The sequence below is a fragment of the Lipophrys pholis genome (assembly GCF_963383615.2).
Source record: "Lipophrys pholis genome assembly, chromosome: 14".
NCBI lineage: Eukaryota > Metazoa > Chordata > Actinopteri > Blenniiformes > Blenniidae > Lipophrys > Lipophrys pholis.
This window is the reverse complement of record NC_137633.1, coordinates 4261575-4271261: the sequence shown is the minus strand read 5'-3', so window position 1 is coordinate 4271261 and position 9687 is coordinate 4261575. Positions and strand designations below refer to the sequence as shown.

The window sequence follows — 9687 nt, the reverse complement described above, 5'->3', positions numbered from 1 at the left end:
GGAAGGAATAGACGGTAAACATTTACAAGCGTATACTGCAAGAGGTGTTTGGGAAAAACTGTGGCACAAAACGACCAATCGCACCTTTTCCATGGGCAAAAAGACAAAGTGTACTTTTATGTAAGTTAGATCACACCAGCATAAAGGGACTGCTGCTGGATCTTCAAGGGAAACGAGGCCTGAATCCAGTGCGGAGGCAAAGATCAATGCGTACCTTCAAGTAAGAAACCAGGGTCATTTCGAAGAAGGTGGCAGCACCAGAGGGGGTAAAGGATTTTCATGTTGGTGGAGCATGGGGTTGATAAATGGAACAAATACAACTCTCAAGTCCAGGATATTGAGAGTTGAATCATCTGTGGAGATAAAAGTCAACTTGGATTTTCCAACTTGGACAAAGAACTGCAAGAGTTTACATATAGTAGAGGATGGGATGGGTCTACTGAAAACATTAAGCTCAAGTTTGCAGCTAAATTATATATTTATAAACTCATGTCAGTTTGATGCAATTTTCTTCGATTGATTCCGACCACAACATTGTCTTCCGACAGACCTGAACATATCACAGCGGAGACTTTCCAATATCAAGAAGCAACAATTACCATACAAGCAAGCTGGGAAAACTTTTTAACTGAAAGAAACCTCACGGAGAACCGGTAGATCGTCACCTGTCCAGTATTGGAATCATCGCCAAGTAATTCAATTCAATTCAATTCGTTAACGAGAAACTACTTCCTAAAGTTGACTAAGTAGGTGTTTTCCCTCAACAACCTGTGACAACAAGATGTGATCATTGTTCCCTGTCAACACAAGGTTCAGTACTTCCATCACTGTGAGAGCATTCACCGTTTTATCATTGCAGAATTTGATAAAAGTCGATAAAAAGTAAATAATTGCTTGTATGATATTCCCATTGAATTTCCGATCATTGGATCCAAACAGACCTTCATAGTGTCTTGTGTGTATGTTGCCAACAAATTAATGTTAATGCTTGAGGGTACTTGCTGAGAAAGCAGGTAGTGTGTGTATATCCACAGTGAGCAAACAACCAAACTCATGTCTGCGTTTACTCATTTGCATGTTTGGATGAAAAGCAGCAGTTTACATGAGCATAAACTGAGTAACCTCTTTCCCAATTGCTCGTCTGCAGTCAATGAAAATTCTTGACATTTGGTCCATTATGCAACAATGGCCTCAAAATTCCACCCCCCTGTTTAAAAAAAAATGCCAAGCATGAAAGCTGCTATAAAAGGAAAAGGTATGCGCCTCATTTTCCAGGCAAATGGATCAGCTGTACATGCCGGGTAATCGCTTAAGTACTTTGATAAATCTTTATGTAGCTGTTATCTGGAGGCCATCAAAGAAGTCTGTTCCCAGATAATCCTTATAGGCTTCGGTAGAATCTGCAAAGCAAAGACTAAAACTCACATCACAAAGTGAATGAGATCATAATAAGGCAGGTGGGCAGAATAGATCATAATTCCTGTTTCAGATCCTTGAAAAGGAAAAGACTTTTTTCCAAATATTTTTGACATTCAGACTCAAACTTTCCCAAACAAATAATTCACGAGTGTTTACATCTCATTACCTGCAAATTCTTCCTCATTCTGACATAAAAAAAACCCAAAACAAACAGTCATGCTGAAATTCCCAAGGAAACACTAAATGTCACCCTCTCCGTGACTTTTCCTTCATCCCGCACATCCACCCATTTTGTCTTGGAGGTCCATATACAGTATTTGAGGAATGCAGACTGAAGTCTGATATGCCTGGGCCGAGCAAGCACAACAGAGGGCAGAAGCCTCAGAGAATAACACACGACTAAAGCCCTAAAGAATTCCCTTGGACGGAGTGTCTGACCAGAAAAGGGTGCATTGGAAGAGGGAAGGCAAAAGAGGCGCTCAGAGTTTCCCCAGAATAGCACCGAGTCCGCTGCTGGTGACTGCTTGCGGTAGACAATTAGCAGTTTGAGGTTTTTTTTGTTGCTGTTTTTGGAAGTAGCTTAAATCAAAATACAATTTTATATTTATATTGCACCATGCACCATTGCCAAGCGCTTTTCTAAATATACATAACATGCATCTTTTTTCGTGTTTGGACTAATAATAGCAGAAATAATTCTAAATGAGGTGAAATGTTGAAAAGGAATATAAAATGCTGAGGAACTGGGTGCGTGTAACTGTATCATCAACCAATATGCACATTATCTGTGATCAAAAAGCAGCCTTAATTAAACCCAGCTACTGTGTGCATGTCACGGCTTTATTTCAGCTGTTCTTCATGTTGTCATTAGTCTTCAAAGCTCCAGCATTCACATCACAGAGCATCGTCCTTCAATTAACTGATGCAACCTGAGCTGAACAGAACGAACGACTCAGAATTAGAGCAATGTGATACAGCAGCATAAGTGTTACTTTTCAAAGTAAATAGTAATTTTTTATTTGCAGTAACTGGTAAAATAATTCCGCCCTGAGTGTACAACCCTTTCTGTCAGCGTTCGAAAGGCAGTTACACAAAAAAAAAAACAGCTGACACAAGTGTTGCACTCTCTGCCCTCATTATGATGTTGTTCCATGCATTTCACAACCTTTTACGTGTGTCTTATTGGGATGTTTGTGTGGGGAAGGTGCTGAAGAAAAGAAAACAGAGCTGGAAAAAAAACCAAACATAATTTTGTTCTATTTTTACCACTCATTTCCGTTTTTTGAGAAACCAGTGAGAGTCGACTCGTCAAGCAGTGGTGTTTCGCATGCTGCTGTGGGGATATAGAAGCATATTGAAACTTTTAAGACTGGTGGTGATGTGCTAAAAGCAGGACACACACACACACACACACACACACACACACACACACACACACACACACACACACACACACACACACACACACACACACACACACACACACACACACACACACACACACACAGCAGGGTAGTGTTACATGTGTAGGACATTGCAGAAGCTGACCTGCATCACCACAGCAATTCCTCATTTGCCTGCAAATACGCTGTACATAAAAAGTCAACCTTTTCCCATGCAGCCTGGCTCAATATAGCTGTGCAAATGTGGCGCGGACAGATGTTACTGAATCCACATCAAGTGTATTCGATTTAGTGAGGACTCAGCTATTTCTTCGTTTTCGTGGTGTTTGGTGGGTTTCTGAAGAAACACGAACCTTCAGAGGGTTCAAAAAGATGACTTTTCCACTTATATAATGCCTATCTACGCGTGCGGATCCATACTTCATGTGTATGAGCAAGGTACCAAGGTGGCGATGCTCGTCTAATTGTTCCATCAGTTAAAAAGCAGCATTGTGGCTTTTACCACAAAGCAGCCTCTGTGGACACTGTCAGACAGAACTAGGGCAACACACACACACACACACACACACACACACACACACACACACACACACACACACACACACACACACACACACACACACACACACACACACACACACACGTACACACACCATCATTCTATGGAATCTATCCAACCTCAACCACAAAAACCACTGAGAGGCAGCTACTTAACGGAAGCATCAACCTCTCCTATGCTCTGTAATAATGGCCAGAACAAATCCAAACCAGTCCGTCAAGAGGATGCCACCATGCGTTCATCAGCGATTGATTAGCTGGGAGCCACATGTGGAGGCTGTAGCATTTACCACATCACGAATATTGCTCATACAGACAGCAGCTACTTATATAAATGGACATTAGCATGATACAGCCGCAGAAATTGGGAAAAAATAAAATGAAATTGTTGTTGTTGTGTTCGGTTGTCGCATTAGTTTTGACGCTATAAGCGAGCAGCAGCCACTGTCAATGTGTGATACATATTTCATAAAATTAAAAAAATGGATGTAAAGAAAACAAATAAACAACATTTCAATCGAGGAAAATGTACCGTTGATCAATTTTCAATTATTAGTGTAAGTGTGCCTTATGCTGTTGTGTAATTCCGGCCAAAAAATGAGTGTGAGTTGTAGTTTTGGACCAAAGAATGACCCTCCGACAAAGTTTAAGTTGGTTTGACTTCGGGCTTGGGGGTCATTTTGTGTGGAGTTTGCATGTTCTCAATGTGTGTCCCAAGTTCCTCACACAATGGATGTATGTATGTATGTATGTATGTATGTATGTATGTATGTATGTATGTATGTATGTATGTATGTATGTATGTATGTATGTATGTATGTATGTATGTATGTATGTATGTATGTATGGATGGATGGATGGATGGATGGATGGATGGATGGATGGATGGATGGATGGCTTGAAGATTCTGTTTTGAAAATGCATGATAAGCTTTACCTCGCTACGACGAACTCTGGAGACCAAAGACTTTTATGTTCATTTAAAACAAAAACTTTACCAGCAGAGGCTCCATAAATGCTGACATTCATTTGTGCATGAGGTGGGTTAGTTTGCACGGCATGTAAAATGTGTAAATTTTCAGGAAGCTTTTCAGACTTCTTGTATTTTTTAGACACGATCTCCATTACTTCACCTTTCTCCTTGTCCCTCTGGTTCGTAGGACGCCCTCCAGACATCCAGAGATATGCTTTTTGGGAAAATGTGACTGTGTTTCTGTTTGTGTTTCTGAGCTGTGTCTGAGCTGACTGCCAACCTGTCTTGGATGTACTCAACTTTTTTTTTTTGTTGCAGGAAACAACATCACAAACCGATCCCGAATGATTCTGTTGGACTATTTCCAGCACTGCCTTTGTAACCAGTTTACTAAGCCAAAATCTAAATGGCATGACGATGAGAAACTGCTTGGAGAGATCAGCTCAGTGTTGCACTCCCAGCCCGGCTGGTATCCTCCGACAGCGAGCACGCCTTTTTGATTGACTGCCAGGACAGCGTTCAGAGACAAATGTGTTGTTGTGCTGGCAGGAACGACTGAAAAAACTGGTTTTCTCATTTGCTTGCCTTTTGCCTTTTAGGCACTACGAGTTTCGAAATGTGCTCGGCCTCAACCTTTATCTGTATCAAAACAACAAGTCTTTACTGTACCTCACTCTTTTCAGAGTTGATGAAGCATGCGTTTGAGTGTATTCGTGTGAACACACGCTTACACATGTCAACGTGTCTAATCATCATCCGGGGCAATGACACCGTTGTGACACTTGGTACAGACTTTTTACAGTCACCTGATCTTCCTGTGAACTGGATACAGAAAGTGAAAGAAAATATGAAAGCAGAAAAACACTGTCGGGTGTGATCACTTGAAAAGTCTGGCATCCACTTTTATGGTTTTAAAGACTTTCTGTGCATCAGACTCTTAAAGTCGCTGCTCCTTTGGGGTGAAACCGCAGCTATGTCAGCTCAAGCTAAAGGCAACACATGGGCAAAAAACAGGACATTAAAAGAAAGCAGAGTTCACAGCTCCCTAACAAGCTCAGTCCAGCCTTTAGTTGGTGTTTATTGTGAGCACTTTATTTTTTTTGTGTGTCAAGGAAACAGATCGAACTGCACAGTATAATTGTTATGTTGAAAAAAAAAAAAAAAAGGATGTCGGTGAGATTGAAGGGATTGTGTTTTGTATGCAGAGGCTGGCATCCTGGCATCATGTGATATCATCTAAATATTTGTGACAGATATCTGTTGATATGGGTGTCACTGACTTCATGGGAAAAAAAAAAGCCTTCTTCATCTTCACCAGTGAAATGGAAGTAGGCCAACAGGATTTCCACAAAGAGCCTCTGTTTGTGATGATGTGTCATAACCATAAATCCAAGATGACAGTCACATAGTTTCAGTAGCTATGCGAGAAGACAAAAACAAAAACATAATACTGTCAGTAAAGTTACTTCCGAGATGAAACTCCACCAAAACTAGGAGCATAAGTAATGTAATGTAAGGCAACGTAAGGTAAAATGAGGTACTATAGTAACACAAGGTGACGTAATGCAAGGTGGCGTAATACAACATAGCGTAATACAACATATCGTAACACAATGTAGCGTAACACAACGTAGCGTAACACAACGTAGCGTAACACAACGTAGCGTAACACAACGTAGCGTAACACAACGTAGCGTAACACAAAAGGTCTGTCATGGAACACCTGTAAATCTGGATGGAGCATTGAGTATGAATAAATTGATGGAAGCGGAAAGTCGTTCCCTTTCCCGACTCAATATTTTGAACATTTTGTGCACCCTCTGCTGACTTCCCGTTGACTAGCCTTTTAAACTCATTCATTCATCTGTGCATTTATACATTTGTTTGATAGCTGCTCTTTCACAAACACTAGCTCTAGAATTCTATCACAGAGACAGCTATGCTCCCGTATATTGGCCCTCCTCTGAAATAGCAAACATGGCGTGTGATCAACCGCACGCTGAAACCCAAATGCCTTCTTAACGCCTTTTGCGCGTCCACATGTATAATCACACACTTACTCGCACAGGACTCCAAACAAGAAACCGCACCAGAAGCATGTTCTGTGGCATGGAGGAATGCACCGGAACAAACGTGTCACATTCTCCAGGCTGCCACCGTGAAACCAGGCAGTCACGTCTGGCATGCAGCTCAGTGGTGGGTTTCCTGGTAAGACTATATTTAAATCGGGGGGGAATCCAAGGTTAAGGTGAAAACGCAAAAACGGAGTGACACACTCAGAATGAAATTGGAGATAGGGTCAAAGTCACCCAACCCATCCAGCCCCCTCCCCATTACCCTTGAAAACACAAGACATATGGTGCTTTGTCAAATCAGCTGATATGTGTGTTTGTGTTAATCAGATGTGGACAGAACGTTGTATGATGAAGAGATACTGGATACGTTGTTGACATTTGGTTGTTACCTTTTTGTTTACCAACTGAGCTAGCCGGGGGCTCCTTTTAATTCACATTTTAAAATTTTTCTACATTGTGTTGCAGGTATATGTGACGAAAATGTCTATATTTGTGCAAATCCAAACAATTACTGCTGAAAATGTCTACATTCGTAACATGAATCCATTTTTAATACTTGCCTTCTGTTGCAAAATACAGTGAAATGTCAAAAGAAAGAATATTCAAACACATCCATCCATCCATCCATCCATCCATCCATCCATCCATCTTCTATCCCGCTTATCCAGTTCAGCTTTAATATAAAAGTAGTACATAATCTCCCATATCTGCTCAAAAATGTTTTAAAACTGTGTTGTTTTGTTTGCCCCCTGTGATCCCTGGTTTAAACCAAAGGAGGTCCCAGATCCCAGTATGGGGACCACTGCCTTTCTTTTCTTTCTTTTTCTAAATTTGTAAATCAAAGACTGCTGTAGGTGCACCTATTTGCAGTATGAGTTTAGAGCCTGGAGCTTAATGTGTGAGGAGTGCCGTACAGAGCTGAATGCACCTCTGTCAGTGAGCCCATTGCATGACTCACTGAACTTGAGCTGACCTTCCTTGAACATACGGAGCACCTTCACAAGCATCCGAAAAACAGAATAGCTTTTAATCCTTCTTTCTTTGTCACCTGTTCTATGTTTGATTTGTTCACATCCCCATTCCAAATCCACGGATCAGTTGAAATGTTACTCAGAGGAGTGATTCATCTTCACAGCTCTAGACGATCTTTGCAGGACGGCCGTCGCCTAGCAACTGCCCTCACTCGCACTGCCAGCAACAACAGTAACCGCCAAGCTAACCGTCCATCCTCAAGGCAAAACTAACCAAACTAAACTTTTTCTTTTTTACCACTACGAGGAAATGGTTAAGCACAAGATACAGATATTTGGCCGGATTAGACCCACGAAGGGAACTGGAGCGGTAAGTGAGAGTCACGTAGCAGGAGGAAGTGGCTGTATTTGTTTGTTTGTTTGTTTGTTTGTCTGTTTTATCGCCATGTTGACACGGTAATGCTAACTTTTTCCAGCTCTTGGCTGCATGGAAACGCAATTTTCACCCCCAAAAATCCTTTACTGCGCCGGGTGTTTTAGGGAAAGCAGTGGTGGTAATCACTGAGAATGGCTCCCTTCCATCACCAATAATACATAATTGCTGCCGACATGACTGTGCAATAGAGTAACATTTCCCTGGAACAGGAACAGGCAGTGTAATCTTAATGTTATTACACTTTCATCTTGATTTGACTTGTTAAAAGAGCTGTGGAAAAGGTTTGTGTGGCTGGTACGACTTCCTACAGCCATTTAATATTGCATTTATAATTAAAACATATGCATCACTAACAGTACTGTATTAATACTTGAGTTTTTATTAAGTGTACCATTTAATCTGTGGGCGATCTCATTGACATGCCCCCATTCCTCCCAGTTTAGACAGTGAGGATTCTAAATTTATTTTCCCAGATGACAGGCCACACAGTGAAGCAGTGGTTAGCGCTCTCGCCTCACAGTGAGAAGGTCATGGGTTTAAATACCGGCCGGAGCCTTTCTATGTGAAGAATAAAGCACTATAGAAGACAAATGGATGGATTACAGATACTAACTACAGATGCCACAGAATTTCATATAAAGCACTTCATATAAAGAACTCATCACACAGTAATGTCCAATCCTGCTTAAGTGGTGCCACCTCTTCAATACACCTTGATCTGTCACAAGGAACCTTAGTAGAAAAACTGATAACAAGCAGTCATTTCAATCAGTGTTGACACACAACAGTATCTTAAACAGGACTCTGGCCAACCAGGACCATGAATCGACTCATGTTACAACATGAGATTATATCCGCACGTGCAACCACAAGGAACTCGAAACATTTTGTAAAAATTTTACATTTTAACAACATTTTTTAAGGTTTCTGAGTCTTTCATGTCGTATCCTCATATCACATCTGAACTAAGCAATACATGAAGGTACCAGGCTGTTATGGCTCTACATCAGGGATGTCAAACTCATTTTCATCAAGGACTGCGTCATGATATTTGTTTTTAAAGGGCTATTTGTAACTTTGAAGTTAAATAAAATTGAACAATATAGAGGTAAATAAATGTCTCTGCAATAAACCTTTTTAATTCTTTGTGTAAAACATGTTTCTCTATTATTAAGATTGACAAACTTGAATAAATCTCTTGATTTTGTGCCACATGACTCAGATCACAAAAGAGAAGCCATGTGAACACATTCTATTGTGACTGTAATCTGCTATATAATTGTGGGATAATTAAATATTTTGTGGGCTAAATTATAGCACACCTCACTCAGATGTGTTCTCAGATACAAATTTTAACAAGAACACATTTTTGAATAACGTCTTTCATTTGATTTTCTTTATTCGATGGACACAGAATTAGCATGTATTTCAATAAATGCAGTTTACTGTTACTTCAGAACTTGGATTTTAGGTTCTCTGGGGCCACATACAATGACATGGGGGTCACCTGTGCTCTTACATGGGTAATTCACATGCTGTCTGTTGAGGAATGGTTGTCAGTTGTGATTAATCACACTTCTGCTTAAGTGTTTTCCAAGTTGTCATGTTGACAATAGTCAAAGGCAGAATACAGTGTTTGGTTGGTGATTTTGGTCATCGGGATCGCCTACGGCCACCACAACCCTCACTTGTATTAAATGAGTAGATGGATGAGTCAGTATCTTCAGTTGTCGAGATTGAAAGGCTGTCTCCTTTAATCTACTACTTCTACTACTCTGTAAACAACATCCCAGTTATCTGGATGAAAAATGAAGATTTTTGCACTGTTTGTGTCAGATCTTGTCAACAATATC

General features: G+C 40.6%; 1 protein-coding gene across 1 annotated transcript in view; it reads left to right on the top strand.

Annotated features, from left to right (window-relative positions):
* The first annotated feature begins 7614 nt into the window (after nucleotides 1-7614).
* kif6 (kinesin family member 6) overlaps nucleotides 7615-9687 on the top strand; it is a 71895-nt gene continuing 69822 nt past the window's right edge. The window contains exon 1 of the mRNA XM_080480525.1: nucleotides 7615-7768. Coding sequence (XP_080336651.1) covers nucleotides 7709-7768 — 60 coding nt within the window. The 5' untranslated portion in view covers nucleotides 7615-7708. The remainder of the gene's footprint in view (nucleotides 7769-9687) is intronic.